Source organism: Ambystoma mexicanum, chromosome 4p, assembly GCF_040938575.1.
Source record: "Ambystoma mexicanum isolate Mex_15411 chromosome 4p, UKY_AmexF1_1, whole genome shotgun sequence".
NCBI classification, from domain to species: domain Eukaryota; kingdom Metazoa; phylum Chordata; class Amphibia; order Caudata; family Ambystomatidae; genus Ambystoma; species Ambystoma mexicanum.
This window is the reverse complement of record NC_090927.1, coordinates 1,023,984,109-1,024,010,835: the sequence shown is the minus strand read 5'-3', so window position 1 is coordinate 1,024,010,835 and position 26,727 is coordinate 1,023,984,109. Positions and strand designations below refer to the sequence as shown.

The window sequence follows — 26,727 nt, the reverse complement described above, 5'->3', positions numbered from 1 at the left end:
TGAAACGTCTTTTTCCTCCAAGGTCAGGGCCTTGCCTGCAGCTCCTCAGACACTCCTGGGCTCCCTTCACAGACCAAGGGGGCGAGCATTTGTTCCTAATTACTTCATAAGGGATTGGCACGCCTCCTGACTCCCTTCCCTGGACAACTCCGGCTCCCTGGGAACACAGCACCCTCACCACGTTTCCTCTCACTCCTTCACTCTGCAAGAGTCTCTGTGTCTCAGAGTCTCGTTCTCCATCGGCCGGTCCTGGGCAACTCTGGAGTCTCAGCTGCTCTCACAACTCGCTCGCCTTCCTTCCTGATACTGCTCATTTTATACTCTCCAATGACTTTGAAAGGTTGCAGGTCGGCATACTTAGTTTCAATTGCCAGACTTTGCTTGAACTTATTAGTGTGACATGTTTGTTCAGTATACTGGTGTGCCTCTTAAGTCATCTACTTCGTCCCAGTACCAAAGTGGTGAGAGTAAATGGTGTTCATTACTCTCAGTTGTTTCTCCCTCGTCTCAGTACTGGCAGGTACCCCAGGAGGGGACAAAAGGGGAACTGATCTACAGTAACCCATAAAGGTAGGGGAGGGTTAAAGTGGTTGTCACTAGGATAAGGGGGAAACCCCACTCCCAATCCTCAAGGACCCTCCACCCAGGTGATCTTCCCTTTCTTGTTCACCCTCAGGTTCAGGATCCAAAAGCGATGGCCTTTCCCCGGCCACCTGCATAGAGGATCCAAGGGGAGTAGGAGTGAGAATACCCTCAGGTTTCTCACAGAATAAAATTAATACGCTGAAGTAATATTCTACAGATAATTTATTTACATAATAAATACTTTTGTAAATAATTAATATAGCTTTATAGACCTGCAGCGAGGGCCGTACCGGGTGTTATGAGCCCTGAAGATCGAGTTACGAGGTATGAGGGACCATGAGGCCCGGTAGGCCCCTCGTTGCAGGTCTATAAGGCTATATTAATTATATCAATATTTGCAATGGTACAGGCTCAAATGGCAAGTTGCAGGCATCACATACCCAGGTACTGCCATTGTACTCAGGTACCATCATCATTTGCATGGGTATAGAATTAGGTGTCAGATACAGTCTCATACAACCATATAAACAAAAGTCATCCTGCCTGTCTTTGTGACACAGGGTGGAGTCAGGGAGATTGGACAGCAGATCATGTATAGCAATCATATGAACCAAAAGAAGGGCTTGGACATTGGAACAGAAGTTGTTGGGTCATGGGTACAAGCTTCATTTTATTTAAGAGTCAGAAATTATGCCATGGAACCAGAAATTATGCCATGGAACATGAGCCGTCTTGCTCTTGTTGTCTTTGAATGACATATTAGTATTCAAGTAGGAGTAATGGCACATGGCACAGATGGTAAGGTAGAAGGAGAAATGACTTACGGTAATGTTCTTTCTATGGATCTTCGCCAGCAGATTACTCATCTCATAGATATCCCATCCAGTGTCAGCAGCTCAGGCAATTTTCGGCTAAGGGCATAGTGTCGCTCGGCGTCGTCCGCTGACTCCGTCATGTCTCGACCACGCCCCGCTTCGACTTTGGACATGAACGGCGGTGGTACATATATCACGTCACTAAGCCCCTACACCTCAGTTCCCCACCTTTGTCACCCCATACTGAGCCGCCGCAGGGAAGAGTCCATAATAATTCAGTAATGACAAAGGCACAAATCTGATTATTTTTTCCAGATTTTATTTTCAGATTTTGTTTTGTGAGGAAAAGCCAATGCTACTGTGGAGCAACAGGCTGACAGTACTTTGTGGGGTTCTTTTTAAACACAGAGCATCATCAACCTTTCGTTATCACCCCACAAGATAATTAATATAAGTTGAGAGCAGAGACCAGAACACTTTCATAGAGGGAGGGTAGGAAGGCGATGAGGAATCAGTGGATTAAAGTCTAAATCAGAAAGCTTTGCAACATTGCTCTCCCAAACCGGGCTTCAGCCCATTGGCCACATCCAGGTTGTAGTGCTTAGTGAATGTGTGAAGCAACAACCAAGTCACTGCTTGGTAGATCTGGTTCACTGGCACTCCCCTTTGCAGAGCAGAAGAGGTCACCACACCCCTATTGGAATGTGACCTGAAGCCAGTTCTTTCCCTGCCTTTCCATAGCATTTGTCAATGCAGAGGACAATCCACAGGAAATCGTCCGTTTAGACAATGCCAGACCTTTCCTCGACTGCGAGAAGGCAATGAATAATTGATCATCTCACCTGAAATCAGCCATTCTGACCACATAAAAGCTCAGTTTCCTCTTCGGGTCTAGCCTTTGCAGCCTTCCACTCTTCGTTGGAAGGGCGAGGTGGTGCAGTATGGTCTCTGGCACCAGAAAAATGCAGGAGGCCATGAGGCCCAAGAGGCAGACGAAGGAAGCCGATGGGAAGCTGTCGTGGTTCTTGGAAAGCCAGACCATCTGCCTGCCACTGGTGACTCTTTCCTAGGTGGGGAATTTAAAGTTTCTCAATGTAGTGACTAGAGTACTCATAGTCCTTAGCCCCTTTCCTCCTTTCCACATGGGGATGGTACCGGAACCTTTGGCAACGAGAAATTGAACTTCCCCTTTAAATTTAGTCCAGTGTGCTGGGGCGCAGCCCTCAGTGTGTGAACGCCCCTCAAGGTTCTGCCCTCCAGCACCCGACTTACTTAAGCACCTTGCATACAAGCGGGAGAAGGTGGGTGGGACGTATGGAGGAAAGGGGACTAAGGACTATGAGTACTCTAGTCACTATGGTGAGTAACTTTAATTACTCATACATCCCGTCCCCTTTCCTCCCTCCTTGTGGGTAATTCCACTGAACAAGACCATAGGGTGGAGCTATGACAACCTGCCTTATATCTAGGACGAAGCAAAAAGTTTCTTCAGAACCGCCTGACCGAACTCTGCATCTCGCCTGGAGCTGGTATCCAAGGATAAGTGCTTACAGAACACGGACCGGGTGGCTCATGTAGCTGCCCTGTTGATGACATCCCAGGAAGGAGGTCTCTGAAATGCAACGGCCGTGGTCTTAGCTCTGACCGCATGGACATGAATCCCCTCAGGAACTGGTTTGCCCATCGCTGTATATGCCTCCAAAATGGCCTGAACCATCCACCGGGTGATAGAAGCTTTGGAAGCCTGGGTGCCGGGAGACGTGCCCGCAAACTTGACAAACAATACCTCAGACTTACAAAAGGTTTTTGTCTGAGTAAGGTAGAACTTGCGGACCCTCTTGAGGTCCAAGGAATGTAAAACCCTTCCAACAACCGACTGCGGGTTCGGGAAGAACACTGCCAGACAGATTTCCTGATTCAAATGGAATGACCACCTTGGACAAGAAATTAGGATGAGTGTGCAAGTTTACCTTGTCACTGTGAAACGTAGTGAAGGGCTCGCATGACAGCAGAGCCTGCAGCTCGCTGGCCCTGCGCCACCAGCAACACTTGTTTTTAGTGTCACCAGCGTGATGTCCACTGAGGTCATCAAATGAAAAGGGCTGTGCTGCTAGGCCGCAAGAACCACGTTGAGGTCCCAGACCGGATGAAGCCTGTGCGCCGGAGGAAAAAGCCTAGACAATCCCTTGAGATGGGACTTAATAACTGGGTTGGCCGCTGAAAGAGAGGTTGAAAATAGATAGCGCCGCCAGGTAACCTTTAATTGTTCCAATCTGCAGCCCCAGATTTTCCAAATGTAACAAAAAGGAAAGCACCATCGTTGTTTCACATAGAAAGGGATCCACATTATTATCCCTGCAGAACTTGTTCCAATCACAGCGGTACACAGATTTTGTTGCTGGCCTTCTGGCTGAAAGCAAAATCTCAATTACGTCATCCGGGAGGTCCTGATCCTTGTATCTCAGCCTTTCAGAAACCATGCATGAAGGCCTAGTGTCGTGACCTCTGGATGGCGAACCCAACCTTCCTCGAGCAATAGAAACCTCTCTTTGTGGAAGACCCATTGGAGGGCAGATACACATGACCAGAAGGTCCAGGTACCACGTCTTCCTGGCCCAATCCTGAGCAATTAGGATCATGGATTTCCTGAATTTTCTCAACCTCCTGATCATGTGAGGAATGACGGGGATTAGAGGAAACGCGTACAAGAGTGGAAATTCCCAGTCCACCACAAACGCGTCCCTAGAGCTCCTCTTGGAGGAAATTCCCTGGAGGAAAACAGTATGCACCTCTGGTTGACACTGGTTGCGAACAGATCCACTTGAGGGGTTTCCCAAAGGGTGAAGATCTCTTGAAGGACTTCCTGAGCTAGTTCTCACTAGTGGGAGACTGTGCTGTGCCTGCTCAGAGCATCCACCGCTGTGTTCTCCTCTCTGGCTAGGTGAACTTCCAGTGAGATTCCTTCTTGAATTTCCCAGAACCAGAGCTGCATTGCCTCTCTGCACAGTGCTAGTCACCCTACACCTCCTCTCCTCTTGTTGAGGTAGTACATGGCCACTGTGTTGTCCATCATTATCAGGACATTCTTTACCCGTACAGAGGGCAGAAAGGCCTTCAGCGCTGGTCTGATTGCCCTCAGCTCCAAAAAGTTGATATGTATTTTGGACTCTGATGGAGAACTACTGCTGATTGTCGGATCGTTGGTGTTGGCTCCCCACCCTGTGAGTGAGGCGTCTGTCACTATTGTTATCTCCGGCCATGGCTGACAAAAATATTCTCCCTTGAGAATGTTGTCCTTGCAAGCCCACCACAGAAGATCCTGAGAGACTCTGCTTGGAACTTTCAGATAGTCTGACATTCTGCCTGAAAACTGGGACCATTGAATCCTGAGAGCCCACTGGAGCAATCTCGTTCTTAGACGAGCCTCTGGCACCAGGAAAATGAAGGATGCCATGAGACCGAGCAACCTCAAAAAATCAAAGACTGGAAGACCCTGGGTACTCTGGAATTTGGTAACCATCTGCAGAATGTGTTGAACTCTCACCTCGGGTGGCGAGGCTTTCCCCGAGTAAGCATCCAGGACTGCTCCCATAAATTGGAGTCTTTGAGATGGTATCATGTGGGACTTCTTGTAATTGCGGGAGAAGCCCAATCTGTGGAGAGAGAGGCAGGTTACGCTAAGATGTTCCCGGGCTTGTTCAGGTGAACAAGCCCTAGGATCAGCTAATCATCTTGGTAGGGGTAGACGTGAAACTACCCTCTCCTGAGACTCGCTGCCACCACCACCATCAACTTGGTGAAAACCCTCAGGTGCAGGTTAGGCCGAATGGCAGAACTCTAAACTGATAATGAGAACCGCGAACCTCAGATACTTTCTGTGCTTGGGATGGATAGGCACATGCAAGTAAGCATCCTGAAGGTTCAATGATACCATCCAGTCTTGGAGTTGGAGAGACGGAAGGATTTTGGAAAGGGTGACCATCTTGAACTTGTCCTTCCTGAGAAGCTTGTTCAAGTTTCTTAAGTCCAAGATGGGTCTCAATCCTCTGTCCTTTTTGGGAATCAGAAAGTATGGGGAATACCAACCCTTGTTCCTTTCCGCTACAGGTACATGTTCTAGCACACCTTTCTCTAGCAGAGTCCAAATTTCCTGCACAAGGATCGGTTCCAGAATTTCAAAAGATTTGTTCCCCGGTGGATAATCCTGAGGCCTTTTTTGGAAAAGAAGGCAGTAACCTTGGGCAACAGTTTCCAGTGCCCAAGCATCTGAAGTAATGCCTCACTACTTGTTCAGATGCTGAGTAAGTCTGCCTCCCATCGGGGTCTTGTGAGTCAAGGCCTCAGAGTGGTTTTGAGGCGGCTGAAGTGGCGGCGATGGTAAAACTGCAACTGTTGGGGTTGGCTTTGCACCTCTCCCTCGTCCACCACGACGGAATCTTCTCTGACCTCTTTGACCGGCTTGTCCTCTTCCTCTTCCAATTGAGGAGTAGAATTGAAAGGACTTACCCCTCCAGGAACATGAGCTAGAGTAGGGGTGTTGAGGCTGCCTAATGGCAGCGCTAAGAGATTTAGCCACCGCCTTTGAGGTCTGCAGCTTTTTTCCGAACTCTCATCCGCCTTGCTGCGAAACAGCCTTGCACCGTCAAAGGGCATGTTGAGTAGTCTAGCTTGCACATCTGGTTCAAACCCGGATTTCCTCAACCACGTGAATCTGCGTAACACTGTGCTAGCCGCCATTGATCTGCTGATGCTGTCTGTAATATCCAGACCTGACTGGAGCCATCCACCCATTGCCTCCTTACCATCCTTGAAGATTGCCAGGAAGCCGTCTCTTTCCTCTCCTTCTGGGATGTGGTCAGCCACCATAACTATTCAGTCCCACAGGGTAAACTTAAACCTTGACAAGGTACAAGTTAAATTAGTTGATTTTAATGCCATACTGTCAGCAGTAAATACCTTTCTTGCCCAGGCATCTACTCTCTTATCATCCCTATCAGGAAGGATTGATGGGTATGTTGACTGCTTGGTAGATGTAGCAGCCTGAACCACCAAACTTTCTGGTGTTGGATGATTAGTCAGATACTCTGGGTCGCTGCTGCATGGTCTGTATTTTTTTGCAACATTTTTATTCACTGCAGCCTCAGTTTCTGGTGTCTCCCAATTTGCTGAGACGCTTTTTTGTAATGCAGTGTGAAATGGCAAAATTGATCTTTCTGGGGACCCTGCTCCAAGATATCCGTCATGTGAGCCTGCTCAAAAGAAGGAGTAGGCCTGCTCCAGCCTAAAAACTCTATAACCTTACTCATTAGTCTCCTATATGAGGAGTCAGCATGTTCAGTAGGATCTGACTTGCCAAATTCTAACTCAGGAGAGGTATCTAAACCACTCGCTGACTGAAGGTTGTCATATAAATCCTTTAATCTAGACTCATCAGAGATCAGTTCATCTGGCACATTAGGGGTGCCAAATTGTCCCCCAAATGGTGGTGTGTTATTATCTGAAGGTTGTTCATCTTCATAGATGGCTGATGAAGACTTTAAAAAGTCTCTTTTATGCAACGGTTTGAAAATCATTTCCTGGACCACCACTGGCTTCCACAATTTCAAAGTAATCGTCAACAATTATTATTATTTTTTTTAATTTACTTGACTTCATTGTTTTTACAATTTTTGCGGTCAGGATCACCTTTGTCAGCATCAACTTCAGTACTGGTGTTGACGGCTCTTATGCAGACGGTGTCAGCGAAGGCATCAATGTTGTCGACTTGTTTCTTTGATGGAACCCTCGATGGGCTGGGTTCCTGACTCGTCGAAGCACTCAAAGATTTCTCGTCAGATTGAGATTTTTCTTGATGCACAACTGGTTTAAGGCTCAGTTTCGAAGATCTTGCCTTCGACTTCCCTTTGTCGCCTTAATGCAGATCAAAAGGGGCATGGGCTTTCTGCTTGTCCTCCGAGGAGGTCGAGGCAGCATTCTTGAAGATTTTGAGCATTTCATTAAGAAACACATCCCACTTTGCTGGGGAATCCAATCTAGCTGGACACTTGATTACCTCAGCCGAGGAATCACTGGAGGTCGAAGGTGACCTATGACGCTGTGCTTTGGCCTCCTTCGAAGAAGACGACGAAGAATGGTGTGTTCGACTTCTGGATCGAGACCATTTTAATTTTTTACGTCGAGAAAAATCCCTCGACTCATCGGTCTTTCTCTTTGAACTCTTTGAAGGAGGCTTCGAAGGCAAACTCCCCACGGCCAAATTTACCTTTACATTCCCTGAGAGCTTTTTCGGTCACTGCCTGACAGGAGCCACAGTCGGCGGTACAGTGACCGGTACCAAAACACCATAGACGTATGCGGTGGGGGTCGGTGATCAACATCTTCGATCCACAGTCTTGGCACTTCTTGAAGCCTATTTTAGGCATAGATGGAGCCAACGAGGAAGACATTTTCGAAACAAAAATAACTATTGAAGTTCACAGAAGAACCCGAAGCGCGCCATCATTCTCTCGAAGTGTTAGTTCGGAAAAAATGAACTGAAGCCAATGGCCGCTGCGTGTGCTACTTATACTAATGATGACGTCGACAGTCTAACGGAGGCCCTCGAGGGACAGCGACTCGACGAGACGGCACACAGTTGAAAAAAAATTCTGAAGCAGCTCAAACTGGAGAGATATATATCATAAGATAAGTAATACGTGGGAGGACCCAATCCATTCGAAGGCATATTTATGAAAAGAATTGAAATAATCAAATCAATTTAAAGTATAAACAAACTATACATCTTTACCATTCTCTGCAAAATCCCAATGTCAACGGTTATTACAATGATGAATGATCAATACATTGGTCAATTCAATTGTCAAAGCTGCGTTTAACTTCACCATATGTACATTTGGTTTACCCTGAGGGCACAGTCACCATGGGTTAAAAAGTGAATGAGGGTTAAGGACAAAGCTTTAATTTTATAGAACACAAAATAAATCAGTACGTCACTGCATATCTAAATCTCTCTATTTTTCATTTGTTGAAAATAAATACCTACTTTTTACACAATAGATATGTCAGTATTTCAAACAGCATTTTGGAACACTCAATATAAAGACAGACTATTTGACATTCCTGCATGTCAGTCGCTTGCAAGAGAAAAATGTTTATTCAACATGTATATTTTCTAGGTTCCCTTCACTCGTGTTTCTATTGTGTTAATGTGTAGGAAGTTTGCCATTATTTAATGTGCAATTTAAAGTGGGAAAAACGGGTGGCAGTTAAAGATCCTTTCCCTTTTTCCTTGAGTGGTTCAGAGACAATCATAGGACTCTGATCAGTGATTTAACCAGGGACTTACTTCAATTACATTATATTTTTAGGCATGCGCAAAGTGAGATATTAATGGGTCCCAGTCTGTACTTGCCAATTGCACAGAGAGAGAGAGAGTCCGGGATCTCCCAACATACACCCCATTTGGTTCTATTTTGTCAAATCCAAAGTTTCTAAAAGCCATTACACTGTTGTAACAGTTACTAATTTATGAGGATGTACAGTCAGTTGATACATCACCCCAGTACTTTCACAAATAAAAAAGGACTGGGATTTAATCTAGTCCCCTTTAGAGTATACCTCCCCTCACAATTACATTTCCCCATAGCATTATACCTACACAGGAATGTATTTACTTTGGCTGTATCACATTCAGGTTGATACCCTCTTAAGGACTGTTCCAATTCTTCCCCTCTAGTAACATGTGGACATAAGAAACAACAGAGTTCCCATGTGCGAACTCCCGTCCGCTGCACACTATCACTGGCCCAAACTGGTATTTTGAGTCCACGTTATTTAATGATGTTTTGTGATTTGCAATCAATGAATTTTTCATAATTATTTACATATCAGATAAATCATCCAGATCATATCAAGTTGTCCAAATGAAACTACGCACAGACTTGAGTTCCGTTAATTTCCCTTTTTTCAAAATCAGAGTCACCATCTGCACTATTTATTGCAGTGGTTTGTAATACCGCTAGTCCAACTTCACATATGGACATTATTGTGAGTTTATTCATCAAACTTTTTTTGGACTTTCTTTAACTTTTTGAGTCTAGTAGACTGGTTATTTAAATATTGAGGAATCAGCCTTCACTCATATGATGTTTGTGCATGTTTTCGGACTTATTTATCATTGTGACGTTGCGGCGTGCGTGCACGTGGTGATGTCACATTGTTTACTATGTGACATCACTGCACGTGCTAGCGCGATGACGTCATTAGAACGGGATGCTATTTTAAGCAGCCATCTTTACTCGATTCGGAATCCTTTCTCGTTTTGGAGTGGATGGATCTTCTGGGTTTACCATACAGAACGCCAGTTCAAGTAAGTTACCTGGTTGACAGGTTTTAGATACCTCCTTACCCCTTACTTTTGGAACAGAATTAGGGTCACACACTGGGGTCTAGCCCTACTAAATGTAATACGTTTTTGCTTTTTGGTTCTTTTTTGGAAACCTATGAAGCGGGAAGATATTGGTGGTACCTCACCTTGCCAGTAGCTGTAGATGTTTACTTGCCCCAGAGGGATTTAGGACCTCATTCAAGCTGCCATCTTTGGCAATTGTATCTGGACAATTTTGGTAAGTTTAGAAAAAAGGTCCCATTTAATTTGATCTTAGATATTGCTGCTTTTTTCCAGTGATTGATAATGACCTGACACAGTACCTGAATTTCTGATTTAGGGCCAGTGAAACACCATATACAAGACAAAACTGGTTGGGTTTACAACCCTCATGTGAGGCTGAATCGAAAAGAATTAGGCAACACCCATCTGTTGATTGCCACCATTTTTGGTAAGCCTAAATTGCTTTTTAGACCATTGTTTTTTCTGACATGGAGGATCTGTCTTCTAGACAGACTTATTACAGATCACGATAGACGCTTAATAAACTGATTAGCAGAGTTTATACACATTTCTGTATTTGAAACCATGTGTACTACCTTAACTCAACGTCATACAAACTTGGGAGAAAAAGTGTTGTTTCTTTGGCAAATACTGTCTATGACATACAAACTTGGGAGAAAAATGTATTGTTTCTTTTACATGACAGTTGACGTGTGTCGTTGCACTTAACTTTGAAGATTTTTCTTAATATGTATTATTTGACATTTTCCTAGATATTGTTGGAATGTGCTTTATATGCCCTTGAAGAAGAGACTCATCTCGAAACGCGTTGGGCCTCAAATAAATCATTTATGTTTTACAAAATATCTGTTTTCGTCAGTTTATCTGATATGTAAATAATTATGAAAAATGTATTGATTGAAGTATATGATGTGAAATTACTCTGAAATAACCACACAAAACATCATTAAATAACGTGGACTCAAAATACCAGTTTGGGCCAGTGATAGTGTCCAGGGGACGGGAGTTTATTGTTTCTTCATATTCCACAACCCATAAAACAGGGTTGAGCATTATCTCCTCTCCACCTTAAAGTCTATACAACATTAACTTAATATCATTAAATCATTGCAGGTTTAATACTTTGTAGTTTAACAAGGAGTGCAGGTTGATTATGTTCTTTTGTGGTCAACATGCGGACATTAGTCAGCAAAATCGGTCAGCTTTCCTCCATAGTATGTTTCTCTCCTTTTGTATTGGGCCTATCGGCTTCCTTTTCTACTGGGGAAAGCATGTGGTTGAATCCCATATAAGCCTCTCTCACAGTGATCTGCCAGCAATCCAAAATGAACCCAAAGGAAAGCAAGCTATTCTATTTCCCTTTATGTTGTTATTAATTCTTCTTTCTACCTCCTTCTTGCAGTCAGCCCATCTGTCAGTCCTCTAAATCTATGAGTTTGGACTTTTATAGATTAGAAACTAAGCCCTTTAGAGGTCTGTACCATTTCTCTATTTTAATTGGTCAGTCTATGTGACTTGCCAGTGGTCCAAAATACATCACATCAAACCCTTTCTACTCATTGGGCATATTAATAAAGAGGGCAGTCCAATGGAAGTAACATTCTAAACCCATTTTCCATCCAATTTGATGTGATGTCATCTTAAGATATTTTACAATAAAGAATTTTGAGTTTCAAAAATGTTGTGTTCGACACACGCTACTAAGTTACTAATTAGGTTTCCAGATTGCTCGTCACTCGGATTAATCAATTAATGCTAGTCTCATCTCGGCACGACATATGAACCAGCCGAACAGGAGACGCAGGGGCAACAGGAGACAGCAAATTTGATACCTATATTTAACCTTTCAGGTTTCCCCCTTTCCAGAGATGAAACCTCGCTTTTGCCCAAAGGCTTGTCCTTCATGCCGACTACGAATACAGATTGGTTTAAACTTGATGGCGAACTTTCAACTTTTTTTCGTACTATAAGGAGAAAAATTATCTTCAAGGATAAAGACTGCCAACAGGAACTTGATGATACGGGATTAAGACCAAAATCGAACTTTAACCCAAGGGATAGTGACATTCCAGCAACCTTTCTCACTTTTGAGAAATGTATCAGAGAAGAGATGAAGAAACTACAAATGTCAAAGGAACACCAAAGACAAAACCTCACAACAGGCGAATACAAAGCCCTCAAATCTCTTGCAGCAAACACCAATCTTGTCATTAAAGCAGCCGATAAAGGCGGGGGCATTGTGATTCAAAATATAAATCAATACATCTTAATGGTAATGGCATTATTAAATGAAGAGAATAATTACAAAAAGCTCAAAAAAGACCCAACAGACAACATTAAATTGAAAATTCAGGAAATGACCAAATTTGCGCTAGAACGAGATTGGATTACTGAAAAGGAAGAGGCCTTCCTAAACACGGCGGAGGGGAGGATTCCCGCCTTCTATGCACTGCCTAAAATTCACAAGGATAGCACCTCACCTCCAGGCAGACCTATCATCTCTGGCTGCGGTTCTATACTAGAACCAATTGGCCAATTTATTGACTTTTTTCCTGTAACCCCTTTGCCAGAAAACTGCCTCATACCTCAAGGACACTATGTCCACCATACCAATTTTTGAAAATCAACCTTTTGACCCAACCAAGGAAGAGCTTGTTACTATGGATATGAAGAGCTTATATACAAGCATTCCACAAGATAAAGCGGTGGAATGTATTAGGCACTATCTTACTGTACACATGACCCAAAGGAGAGTTCCGGCGAACTTCATTGTTGAGCTGCAAGAATTTTCCCTTACCAACAACTACTTTGCATTTGATGGTGTATTCTATTTACAAACATGCGGTACAGCTATGGGCGCTGTCTTCGCCCCCAGCCTAGCGATAATCTATATGGCTGAATATGAGAGAAGCTACATAATCAATAATGCCAATCCTTTCCATGAAAACATCCGTCTATGGTTTAGGTACATTGATGATGTTATTTTGATTTGGAAAGGCAACAGACAAGATCTACCCACCTTTCAGAATTGGATTAACAATCAAACACATGAAATCCAATTCACCATGAACAGCAGCAACAACAGCATTAGTTTCTTGGACCTTAAGATTATGGTGTCAGACAACAAACTCATCTGTTCCATCTATAAAAAAGATACCGATAGAAACACCGTATTACACTACAGAAGTCACCACCCAAAAAGTCTACAAGATAACCTACCGTACAGTCAGTTTCTAAGGGTCCGGCGAAACTGTACTGAAACTAATGATTTCAAGACTCATGCAACGGAATTACAAGAAAAACTCCGGACAAGGGGATACCCGAAAAGACTGCTGAGAAACACGAGAAAAAGAGCCCTATATACCCCCAGAGAAGCTCTGCTCACTCCTAAGCTACGCGAAGAACCAACCAATAACATTATGGCATGTATTTCCACCTTTAACTCCAATACATCCCAACTAAAAAGTGTCATCAAAAAATTCTGGTCTATAGTATGACTAAGTCTACCTGAAGAACCTCTTCCAAGGATGGCTCTGAAGAGATCTAAAAATCTTAAATATATCCTCACACATGCCAGACTCAAGCGGAAAGAAACTAGGTCAACCCTATGGAATATGCGAGAAATTCGAGGATACCACCCATGTGGCAACTGTGCAGTCTGTAATCAGACTCGTAAGATTAAATCCTTCAAGATAGGAGCTACAGAGTGGGAACTCTGTCATTTTCAAATTGTAAAACATCTAATGCCATTTATCTAATCGAATGCCCCTGCAAACTTAGGTATATAGGTCAAACCTCTCGTCCAGTCCGCAAAAGGATCGACGAACATAAGTCACGAATCATATGTAAAACTCATACAGTTCCTCTAGTTTCCCACTTTCTCGAATACCAACATAGCTTTGACTCCTTCAGTTGGTGGGTGATAGGCAAAGTCCTAGAGTCTTCGAATAGCGCTAATGCACTAAATTTCAAAGAGTCATGATGGATTTTTAAGCTGCAAACTGCCACCTTGGGACTTAATGAGCTGGCACCGTCAGAATACCAATAAACGTCCTTGAGCATCACCTCCATATTACTCCGGGCAAGAACATTGTGGACTCCACCATACAGCAATCACAGGCGGCCGTACAACACACTAAAACTAAGAAGTTCCCATAGGGCGATAAATATACACCTAGCCCAATAGGTCTGTTACCTTTTTAGATCATTTTATCTATAGCACCAAACCCACCTATTATTTAACACTTATTTCTGCTGTTTGAATTTCCAAATTTCACCTGTTTTTTTAATTCGGTTACCAGTCTTGCCTGGCTATGTGTTCGCCAGCTCTTAACGCCGTTTCTTAAATCGGCACCAGTCGGGCGCACACATCATCCCCCCCTTTCCAGATTGATTATTGCTTACAAACATTACCATGGAAACAGCGCCCGGCATGCTACTGCGCATGCGCAACAGTGAGACACTACATTATTGCACATGAGCTCAGGCATTAGTGTCTACAGCTTCAGTTACCAGACCAGAGTCGGCAATACGACTGCATCTTTATTCAATCCGCGTAGAAAACACGCAGCCTGTATTGCTTCTGACTTTAAGGCTGGTATACACAGGATCCATTTTTCTTCAGTTCGAGCGTTCGTGAAATAGTAATTCTGTTCCAACTCGAACGCCCGCGAAACAGAAGTCACTTCTTCTCTATCCGCGTAGGAAACATGCCGCCTGCACTGCTCTAGACTTCAAGGCCATAATACAAAGGACGAAATTCGCCCTATTTCGAGCGTTCGTGAAACAGCAGTCACACAATGTGCTCACGTGTCTACAAGGTATGCTGTATCACGTTTTGTTAAGTTTCTTATACTGCTATGTTTCCAAATGCCAGAGCACGGCATTTTATTGATGGGGGATATACTTTTTGTCTTTCCCCTCTCCATAGGCAACCGCTTACATCATAATACATTAATCCCACGGTTGTCCACCAACATAAGCCTCTACTCTGTTGAAGTGACATCCACTTTGCAGTTTTTACAGAAGGTTAGTGTATTGGGTTGCAGGATTCCTTGTTTTGCAACACCCTTTCATGAGGGCCGCTTATAACATTACAGAGAGCCCTGATTTCGACCTCCACCCCCTTGTTCTAGAGGGATCATCTACTCTCTGGACTTTATGTAAACACACCTTTATGTTGTGTTTTCTCTTTTAATTCATAGGGAGACCTGTTTTACCTTGGCCCCAGAAGAAGGCTTGACAATCAACCTGCCGAAACGTCCAAGGTCACACAGCTTTTGGAAATACTAACTATGAATAGTGACCCCTAAAACTGTCAACACTTCTAGTTTTTGACGTCGGACCAGTCATCTGGGTATCCCTTTCTAAGCCAGGCTACAACAGACCCTACCTTTTTTAGGATCACCGTCCACTTTACAGCGGACCAGCCCAACTGTTTTATAGACTCATTATGAACTATATATGGGCTAAAGAGTGTGCATATTTATAACACTGACTTTATTTGCTTTTGTTAAATGCATTGAATACAAAAGTGTTTTTTTCACTATTGTGTTTACATATTTGTTTTCACATTGCTGCTTTTATTTGAGAAAACTGTAATTCATTTGATTGAAAAAGTTCTACATTTGTGTATTTCTTATGTTTGCAAAACTACATATGTAGCCTAATTAAAAAAGGTCACTATTTCATAAGTCCAGCGTTTGGATAATTGCCCTTCTCTTCAATAGAAGCATAAGTTATATTGTTCTATTGTTCAAACCTGGAGGTTTTATAATGTTCATTGCATGTAAATCATTGCAATCCCAAATGTCTGTAGGCAGGACCACCCCTTTGTATATAACCATATGATGTGCATGTGACAGCCTTTTGCTTTTTATTCTCCGATACTTTTACTCAAAGACTCTACTCCCACCTCAGAATATCATCCTAGCCAGCACCAGTGCCAGGATATACAAACCACTGACGTCCAACTTTTCTGTGCAAAATAGAGCTATGTTACCCTAATTTGCATAATTAATAGAATACTAATGTTTTACATTCAGCTGATAGAGTTTTTCAGTCTGAACAATGAAATAAAAATCTACAACATTCCTATCAAAAGATATTCAGGAAAATATGAGCCCATACGTAACATTCAAAGATGCATTTTGTTCTCTCATGTAATGGGTTTAACAAAATATGAAATGGTTTCTTTATTACTTGGCCTGGCAATGGGCCATATGGTGTCAGTCCTTTGAGTCTTCAGAGCTGGGCCATGTCCCATAAAAAGTCTAGGTGTCATGGCACTATTGCCAGAAAGTTCTTTGAAATATGACTGCTCAGCGCCAAATGTTAGCACTCTGCCCCTTAGGTGATTATACCAGCTGGCTGCCACAGATGACAGACTCCATGACTCTGCAAGCGTGAATGGTATCTGTAGTGGGTCGGAAGAAGGAGTGAGACACTTTTAGGGCATTTCAGTGGTTTTGAATGAAATTATATGGATAAGGCCTAACTTTCCCTATCGCTAAAGGGTTCACAACCCACCTATCTAAAGGAACTAAGGGTGCTTGTCAGTCATCAGGAATTCCTAAAATAAAAATGCCCTTGGCCCAAACCCAACTCTACCTGACCCTAACACTAAGAGAAACAACTTAGACTCATCCAAGAGAAGATTCTTACTCTCTTGGGTTACTGATTTCTTTAATAGTCTTGAATGAATCATTTCTGTTTCTTCCGTTTCCTCTTTTTACATTCTTCTTCAATAAAGCCTGGATACATCCTCCATGAGCTCTTTTAATTTATGGACAACACTCCTGGGTTGTATGCTTTCTTTAAGGATATGCTGTGGCCAATGAGCCTTTACATACTTTTGCACACTCTAGCCTCTTGTTTTATAGTCTCTCAATTTACCCTTGATTAGATTATGTGGGACTAGATCCCTTTGAATATAATGTCTCTTTCCTGGAATATTTCTTTAATGTTTTCCCTTCAATTCTCATACTCTATTGGCACTATGATACCATATTTCTTAAAATACGTGTTTGGGTTGTATTTTCTCCAGTCTTCCTCTCTTGGTTTATGAGACTGTATCCTTTTCTCCCAGGGTAATTTTCTCTCTCTATTATCGTTTTGGGTTTATTTGGTATTCGCTATATGAGCGCTCTACATGGCAGTTAAACAACTTTATTCCTTGTGTTTCTTCTTTGGGACTAGGACGAAATACACTCTTCATGCATGTGATTCCCCTCACAGGGTTGCTCGTTATTGGCTCTAGATCCCTTTCGCATTGTTAATTCAACAATTGCGTTCAACTTGACTCGTCTTTATGACTAGGACGAGTTGTACTCTTCAAGTGTTCCTTCCCCGGCTGCCTCCTGCTTTTCCCATGCTCCCCGGCTGCCTCCACCTATTCCCCTGTTCCCTGGTACCTTCAGGTAAAATGGGAACCTTACAGGGCTCGGTACGGGCTCGGTACTCGCTCGGGTATTCTTCCTGGTACTCAGTTTCCTCCCGCTTGGCTTTCATCTGCGTCGAGATCTCAGTTTCCCCTCGCGCTGCTGCCTTCTTCGGACACAGATGACAGGGAGCTCTGCTCACTCCTAACAGTGATGCTCTTGGCGTAGTTGTGCGTGCGCTTTGTCCACCAAATTCACTCGTGGTCATGCCACCACCAGGACACCTCTTCTCTCTTGGACAACGGGGGTCCCCAGTGTCTTGTTCACTGTTTTTGCTGTCTATCGCTTTGGCGATACTCGCCTGGTCGAAAGTCGTGAGCTCTGCAGCTAGCCTCGACTCTGTCCCTTCTTGGTGCAATCAAGTTCGGGAGCTTCTCCTGTGTCCAATACTCTCTCCTCTATTTGTCTCAATTAAGTGAAAGGCTCTTAAACGGACATCTTCTTGTACGCTCTTTGATGGCTTTGCTTCAGCATTGCCTACAGCCACATATAGGGATATTGCATTCTTCTTCCCAGTAGGCGGTCCCATATATCCTGATAGTGTGGTTGATCCAAGGAGTTCCGCACAGGAACGGGAGTCACTGCCAGTGAGGTCTCACTTGCCCAGACACCTATGGAGGGTGTTGCGGAGCAGGCTCACCTCCCTATCGTTAATTTGTCACATATCCTTTAATGTAAAGCCTGTTTGATGTTACTGATGATAATTTGGGCAAGTCCACTGCATGCTCAGGTTTCAGAATACATTTCTGCATATTCAGTGAATTCCTTGACAGACCCAGTTACAAATGAAAGTTGTTAATGGGCATCCTCTGTTTTATTACCAAGGTATGCTTTTCAGAACATAGAGTGCATTTGATCGTTTAGTGTAAGGACTGTGTCATAATGTTTATGGCTCAGTCTCAAAGGCCTTTGTATCTTTGCTTTTGGAACATCTCCTCAGCACTGTTGTTGGGGTAAGATAAAAGGCAATGTTGCTTTTTAACAAATCTTGTTGGTTTTGGGTACAAATGTAACATATGAAGTTATTTTATTCCTCCGTACTTCCAACTTATATTTTCTTCTTTAAATGTGGGCATTATAATATTTCTGTAATCAGGCTCATAGCAATAAACAAATACACTTCAAGTATCTGTAGGTTTCACTGTATAAGGCTGATTTGTATCCTGTAAAGAAGAATGCAGAAATAATGCAGGGCCCAATCAGATTTTACACTTTTATATAAAATGCTGTGCTTTTTCATCCCAGATTAACATGTGCCCATTCAATAAAGATTGCTGTATGCTTTCGTGTAACTGAAAAGATTTATTTCGGAACTTATTTACTGTGGACCAATACACTTTTATGGGCTGCTGAAATCACAATATTTCCTTGCATGTTTTTCTTTCAAATGCTTTGCACAGAATGCAGCTCATATATTTATATTTAAATGTAGAATGTTCATTTTGATCCTTTCCTTTTGTATAGATTTCCCTACAGACCTACCCACCACATGCAACAATCAGTTATTTATCGGTACTTGTATGCCAAATGTGAGGCACCTGCCATTTACTGTATAACACATTTGTATGTGTACCGGTTCAAAGAACAATGTTCATAATAAATACAGATATATTTTCCTTAAAGTATAAACGTCTAGCTGGCCATGGATGCCTTGCATAGCTAAAGTAACTACTCTACATTTCAACCAAGGCAAACACAAATCTTACCTTTAGAAAGACTTGCAGGTCTTTGGTCTGTGTGTGCAGAAGGATATCTTGCTGCAGGTGCTTCAACACAGATATGCACATATATATTTGGTAATCAGGACCAAGGAGAATGCACGTGGCAATGTAATGACAGATCTCAATCCAGTCAAGGTAGTTCCAGAAGCACTGAGTTAGCCAATGCTGACACATCTGAAAATACAAAACACTAATTGAACTTCTTGGTGTAGATGCTCCAGACATTGCCTAATGATTGGGAAGCATTAAGAAATGCACTTATTTTCAGGATGCATTCGATAATAAATAGAAATCTTTGCTCTACAACACAGTACTGTATTCAAACAAAACCTTTGTACATGCTATGTGTCACGTATATAGCACAGAAGTGCTGCCTGCTGAGTCTGTGCAGGCAAAAAACAATTGTGGCACTCAACCCATTTTCCATGCAAGGTGTTATTCAAGCTTGCAAGACATTAGACAAGGCAGGAGCTAACCCCTTCAGAAAAAAATGTTTCAACCAGAAACGGACTTTCCCAGTTCTTGGCCAACTGCACTTGAGAAAGACTCTTTCTGTACGAAATGTGTTGTTTGAAGAGGTAGCTAGGGTCGGGTGATCATGCCCCTCAGTAATTCCTTACAAGCTGGAATAAATCCATCAAGCCCAAGACATGGATTCAGCAGGCTCCAGCCATGAGAAGCTGAGCACTGCATGTTTTCTCAACTTATTAGATAGATAGATAGACAGACAGACATACAGACAGACAGACAGACAGACATACATACATACATACATTTGGGTTATTAGAATGTATGGAAGACCATAGTCAGTAGATGGCTCATCTAGTAAAAAACAAAAAATCGGAAACAGTGATAGGAAAATGTAGCTCACCTATAACAATGGCCCACCAAAATAAGCATCTTAAATAGAGTAACAGGGCTTAATGAATAATTCCCCAGGTGCCAAGAAAGGATCCTGCTAAACATTTGTTTGGGCATGAACAACCCCACTGACTTCACAAAAAGATACAGATATACAATGTAACAATACCAGCAACACTTTTCTAAAGTCTTTTTTCTTCTCCAGAATTCGACCTTCCAGGGATCAATAAGCTTGCATTCATAATGACTAATATCTGAACCTCAAGAGGAGAGTACTGGAAAATTAAGTCATGTCAGTAGCCAAGTGGAGATTCATCCACAAAATAAGTTTCAGTGGCACATTGCTTACCCAACATGCCTACTATTCTCTGTATTTCTGCTAGAGGCGTGTTTCCAGTAGTGCTGCAGTGTCCCCTTGCAGAGTGTGCTTTCGGACAATGTGCTGGTGTGGATCTGTTCCATTTGTGGAGAGTTCGAGGAAACCCCAAAATTCCAGTATGAGAGAAGCAAGCCACAGGGGACAGTGTTGGTCCGGCCGCTGCCCAAGATATCAACCAAGAGGTTCATGAGGAGGCATCCTGCCTGTTCGCTAACCCCAAATAGGCACAATAACATGACCATGACCACATACTTGCTCTTGAAATAACCATTCCCCAGAATGTGCCACGGGGTAGCATAGAGGCCCAAGGACTGAAATATAGAGGTGAGCAGTGAGGCACTTGCTGACCATATACTCCAGCGTCCATATTGCGGGAATTGCTACAGTCGGATGCAGAGATAGCACAAACCATGGGAAGCTGGTACGCTTAAAGTAATGTGGAACACTGCAGAGCTACTGAGAAGCAGCAACAGATGTATAATATGGTGCCTTATCCAACAGACACCCTACAAACCTCTCAGTTGCAAGCTGGAGGGGAGGAAATCGATACAACCATTGGGGAATATCAAAGACCAATCAGTAAAGAGATGCTAAGAGGAAAAGAGCTCACCACTGAGTCTAGCCAAGACTAGGGAGGGAGTACAAGGAGCCTAGGATAGAACCAATCGGAGTCCATTGCGCCACAGTGCCATGGGTATAGAAGGGCATGGAAAACCTCAGACTGGTTCTTACAACTGGGGAAGCAGACATAGCTGCTGATGTTCCTGTGATACAATGGGAGGCTATTTGAGTGTGGATTCCTAGAAAGACTGCTGCCTGGAGAAAGACAGTGCTAGCCTGGGAATGCTGAAAATAGAGGTGGAGAGCTGTTAAGCCCTGGAAGAGGAAGACTGATCTGAAGCCCTATTCTTCCCTCCTTTGGGTAACTGGAAAGCAAAGGCCAGGGGCTTTCTTTCACTAGTGACTCGTAAGGAAGAAGATGAGAGGTTTCAGGCCCTGGAAGGTGGGACCCAGGCCAATACTGGAGCCAAGGCCTAGGACGGATGCCCATTGTGAGTCCAGTAACCCAAGGCCTAAGAGAAAGAAGCCTATCATGAATGATGTCCTGTAAACCCAGACCTAGAACAGAGGACTACTGTGAACCCTGCACCAAAGGGCCACTGTGATAGGTCTAGAGTGAATCCTGTGCACTTGATACAGAGAAGACAGAAGAAGAAGAAAGAACCCAGATGCAATGGAAGACAAGCATGCCACAACCACAGACCTACAAGAAAGGTCTGTTGTGAATGTTGCAACCATAGACCCAATCAATAGGCCTGTTGTGAAGGTTGCAACCAGAGGCCTAGGAGAGAGGCCAACTGTGAATCCTGTGCCCAAGGGCCTATGATAGGAGCCTGCTGTGAACCCTGATACAAGGTCAGGCAGAGATACAGAAGACAGATGGACCAGAAGGGACCTACATCGAATTCTGAAGCTTAAGTCCAGAAGCGGCCTGCTGGGAATTATTAAAGCTAAGGTCTGGAGGAGGCTATAGTACATCTTGAAAGACATAAAGAACAAGCTTGTTTTCGCTTTAGAATATGGATGGACTTGAAAGGATAGGTTCATGAACTTTGGCTTTGGCCAAATCCTTGGTACTTTTGAGTTACTAGTAAAGGGTAATGGGGAGGTTAAAGGCGCATTAAGTTTAGGATTGCATATTTTTTGTTGACCACATCATTTGGGCATTTCTTGTTGATTAGGTTGTCTTTGGAGGAGTGAGGACTTTAGATCTCACTAGCAAAAAGTACCCGTACTCCACACGGGTTATGTAGACATATAAGATAAAACTCTGATAAATTGTTCAAAATCAATGATCCTCTAGGTCGCTGTTTTCAAAGTCACTTGATGTGCTTTGCACTCTGAAGCAAACCACGTGGGGCGTGTGGCTGGATGATATACCTTGGAGCAGACGTGGAGGGAAGGCGAGAGTTGGCATGCTGCAACATACTGGGACCTTTTGTGTGCTCTCCCCACCTGTCGCCTCACCCTGGCACTGTACGGTGCGGTGCAAATATCTCAGAAACGGTGCATACTGGGGCCTTGAAACATGGTTTTCATGGAGTTATCTTCCTCGCTTCAAAATGCTTAAAATTAGTTTTGTCCGGTCCTTCTACGACCACATACATGGTCCACCGATTTCAGGCAACTGGCTCATGTGTGGAGGGGCTGAAATCCAGGGAAAGGGGTGGGGTGTCCAAATGTCATGTAGCAGCTTATGTCCGGAGGGTCCTAACTTGTAACAATGTAATATTTGGTGCAGATTGGTGGAACGGTGTGTAACAGTATAAGGAACAAACTAACAGATTTTGAGCCTCATCACGAGTTGTGCGGTATCACTGCGGTATTACTGCCAGGATACAGCCCAGGCTAATAGTGTTACCGGCAAAACCTCCCGCACTATAAGCGCCAGATCACGGGTTTGGCGGTAACAGTAATTCCCCATTGGACCCAATGGGGGATTTTTGGCGCAATTAGAACGCGCTAATAGTACATCGCTAATTGCGTCCGAAAATTGGGATTTTCACAGGCATTTACCCTCAGAATTTACATACAGTCATGTCAAATATCAAAAACAAGACTTAAAACCACATTTTCACAACATAGCGCATCTTATTCGCCTTCAGTCTATAACATATATCCACTTCTTAAAACATCAAATATAAAAAATACTTAAGAAAGATTATTCACCACATTAAAATCAACCATTTCTTTGATTGAATAAATCTAAAAATGTTTCCATAAGTATTCTTACTGCCCGATATATACAATTTGAATACAAATTCTTGGCTCGCCATAGTATATTTCTAAGCGTGCGCTTAATAACCATTGGTTACCATTCCATTCACTATATGAGATCATCATGGTAAATACTTGCTCGGTATATAACATAGTAAAATCGCTTATTTGTTTTTTAGCTGCAAATTTAGTAAAAATCTAATTATTGCTATATCTAAGGATATTGTCTTGGCATTAAAGAACATGCTCCACAGATCATGTGACGTTATGGTTTGAAATTGAACTAGACATTTAAAAAAATATTATTTCCTCTGTACTTCGAGGTTTTTACAACAGGTCAAGAGATGTTCTACAGTTTCTTTCATTGATGTATTTTAACAGAATCTACAGAATCTGTCAACATTTATTTGTTTGTTCCATTTAGCACGTACCTCTCTTGTAGGCCACAGATTGAAACGTAGCCTCATAATGTGGTGTCTATATTGCTTATCCGGGAGTCTTAATAATCGAAACATTTCTGTTACATCAATTTAGTAAGAAAGGTTGGCCTTGTCTGAACCAATAGACTTTTTATGAAGTTGCAAGAAAGCATATTGGCACAGGATAAAAAAAAAGTATTTATTTTACCTGCATTTATGTTTGTTTTGTCTACAGGACTAATCACTGTGTTGTTACGCAAAGCATTGTGCAAAAGCAGAGACATGGTTTATTATATTGCATGTATTTATTTGTATTTAAAACGGTATAAGGTATGAAAATGTTGCCTAGCTGTGCGTACAGTTCTATGGCATTGGTGTAATTCATGGATTTGCATGCTATTAAATAAAAAAAACTATACTCACTTTAGTGCTTTATAAAAATTAATGTAGGTCCTCTTTCCTACTGGCCCATGGCAGCAGTCCCCCATAATTCCAGCCACAGAGGCCAACTCTAGATTCAGATTTGCACAGAAGTGTACCGTGGCGAAGAAGAAGCAGGTTCATCTTTATATATGTTTTCTTCTTGCTAATCGGTCACATAATCTCACCAGGTCAGTTGTCCTTTTCTCTGACATTAATTTTGAGAATAGACTTTCTAAAGTTTTGTTTCTTCCAGCTAATAACAGTGGACACTGAATTTAACGCTTGATTTATTACTAGTGCTCTGCATTTTTCTGTTAAATTGACTTCTGGGACTATAGCGCATCAATTGAGTTGAGCCATGAGAGCTGCTGAGGCAGCAGTTCTGAGGGAGGCACTATGTGATATAGATGCTCAAGCTGAGGGACTGAGCAGGTAACCGTGGGAAGTTACAACTATGTGGAAGAAGGAAAATGGTGATCCGGACCGTCGTTTGTGAGGAAACCGTTCAAAGGATCTCTGTCAGGTGATCATTGCGGTGGCGTCACCTCAGTCAAGGACAGGCTTGTCAACAGTTAGAGGAAGAAATGGACAGGGGCGGAGGCCTCCTCCCAGACTGGCCAATAAATCATTGTACTTGAAGGTTCTTCTGTAGGTTTTCCTTCTGATCGCAGAGTCATAACCTATAAAGGTGGGGGTTGTTGCGAGATTGTGCTAGAAGGGTGAGCATATAGATCTGTGAATTGCCTTGCAAGACAAAAAAAGATGCTTCTGTCTTTGCTACTTCCTAAAAATGATCGTGTGAGCACTGTTGGCAGGGGGGGTCACACATGAATTAATGAAAGGTACCAATACAGCGGCACTGCAGTTAAAGGTAAATAACTGTTTTCTTCTCCAGCACTCAGTCAAATCAACTTTATTTGGCAGTACGCCATAAAAGTCAGCATCACAATACAGATATAATAGAGAAAAACCAAAATATATCAAAAATACATTATCAAGTGACCATAAACAAGAGAACATACAAGTTAAAAAGCTTAATACATAGAAAGCTAAACCTCGACTGGTGTAATTATCTATAGGAACAATAGATACATGTACTATACAAGAGAGATGATCCGATTACCAAATAGTTAGGTATGCATACCTTTTTAACCACGCTCTAAAAATATATTTAGCAACAGAAAAGACATTTGGGCTATTATTTGTCCTTCTGCAAAGCAGCCTGGCTTCTCAGATTGTCCTGATTTTAAATTCCAAAATCTGGGTTTCAAGTAACCCCTTCCATATACCTTATTCAAGGGACAGGCCAAAAGAAAGTGAACCATAGATTTGACTCTGTCGGGGCAATAGGGGCATTTACTAGATGTATTGGGATCCCAAGCATTACATTGTGCCGCCACTGGTAGGGTTCCAAACCAGAATCTTATATATAGTGACCATTCTCAAGGTACAGGACATCTGGGCAGTATTCTGGGTCTCTTGAACAACCTTCTCCCAGGAGCTTGCTTTAATCTATGCAACTGGTACAATGTCTACTGGACAGTCCCATAGATCAATATAGCCTAATACTCAAAGACATGATGTAACATGTAAAAACCATTTCAGTGACGATCCCCCAGTCTGGCCTATTATATTAATGGCAGATTCTTTACATTTAAGGAGCCCCACGCGACTCCATAATCTTATCCAGTCCAAGACTGGCATGAGTGCCACATCAACAATGGCAGCTAAACCTGTTTCCTCATAAATTAGAGCAGTAGATGTTCCTAGTGGAAGGCCTACATTTTTCTTTAGAAACCCATTCTCCATGATCCTGAGCTTGTTACAATTAAGAATACCCCAAAGTTCAGTACCATACAGGGCAGCCTGCCTGGCCTGTGCTTTTATAAACCTGCAAAATAGGTCTTACGGTATCGTCTCCATGGCTGTATGAAAATTTGGTGATAGCACCAGTATGTCTCCAGCACTGAATGGTACATAGATTCACATGCTGTTGGAAAGGCTACAAAGCAGTTACACAAACATTATCAATGCAGGGAAGAAGAAAAGAAGGAGGCTCTCCATGTGGATATAGGCTATGTGGGACCACCTCCCCGATCCTGCAGTCCTCCAAAGTCTTCTTAACCACATAGTAAAATGTTGTGATGTATGAGTGACAAACCATGCTGTGACCCTGCAGATGTTGCCTAAAGCGACAGGTGACAAATAAACTAGATGGGCTGTCGAAGGTCATTGATAGGATATGCATTATAAGTGAGGTTATACGTGAGGGCTCTTAACATACAGTGTATTGCAGCACTCTCTTCTAGGTGTGAATGAATTGGCGAAGAAGGCCGGCAAGACTAAAGATCGATTTCAGTGAAATGTCAAGGGAACTTTTACTGTTATTATATATCTTTATAGCGCAAACCTAGCTTGGGAACAGTAGAGCGCTGTGCAGGCCAACGAGCACAATAAAAGTAGAAACAATTTACCTAGTCATCAAGTAAACTTTAGTAATAATTAGAACAATACAAGACAGACATCCATATCAGTTTTGCTATGTCAGAGGAGGGAGACCAAACCAAGAGGCAAAGGTCAGATCAAGAAAGTTTGAAAACTGTCCTAACAAATGGGCATCCTGGCCCGACAGTGTTGAGGCGGTAATGACTTGTGAAGGTATGTAGGCGGTATCTGGAAGCAGAGTCTCTTGTCTGCTGCTACTGTGTGTCACTGCGTGGATCTCCAGTCCTCTTTTGCCTTCCCTTGACACTTAGCTACAAAACCCTGACCCGGCCGCGGAGCGGAAGGCGGAGTTGGGAAGCAGAGTCTCTTGTCTGCTGCTACTGTGTGTCACTGCGTGGATCTCCAGACCTCTTTTGCCTTTCATTGACACTTTGCTACAAAAGCCTGACCCG

At 42.8% G+C, this 26,727-nt stretch overlaps 1 protein-coding gene across 3 annotated transcripts in view; it reads right to left on the bottom strand.

Annotated features, from left to right (window-relative positions):
• The window catches only part of TBC1D32 (TBC1 domain family member 32), a 2,506,374-nt gene that overhangs the window by 97,269 nt on the left and 2,382,378 nt on the right, over positions 1-26,727 (bottom strand). For all 3 annotated transcript variants that reach the window (XM_069606604.1, XM_069606605.1, XM_069606606.1), the window contains one exon: positions 18,956-19,144. In XM_069606604.1, coding sequence (XP_069462705.1) covers positions 18,956-19,144 — 189 coding nt within the window. The remainder of the gene's footprint in view (positions 1-18,955; positions 19,145-26,727) is intronic.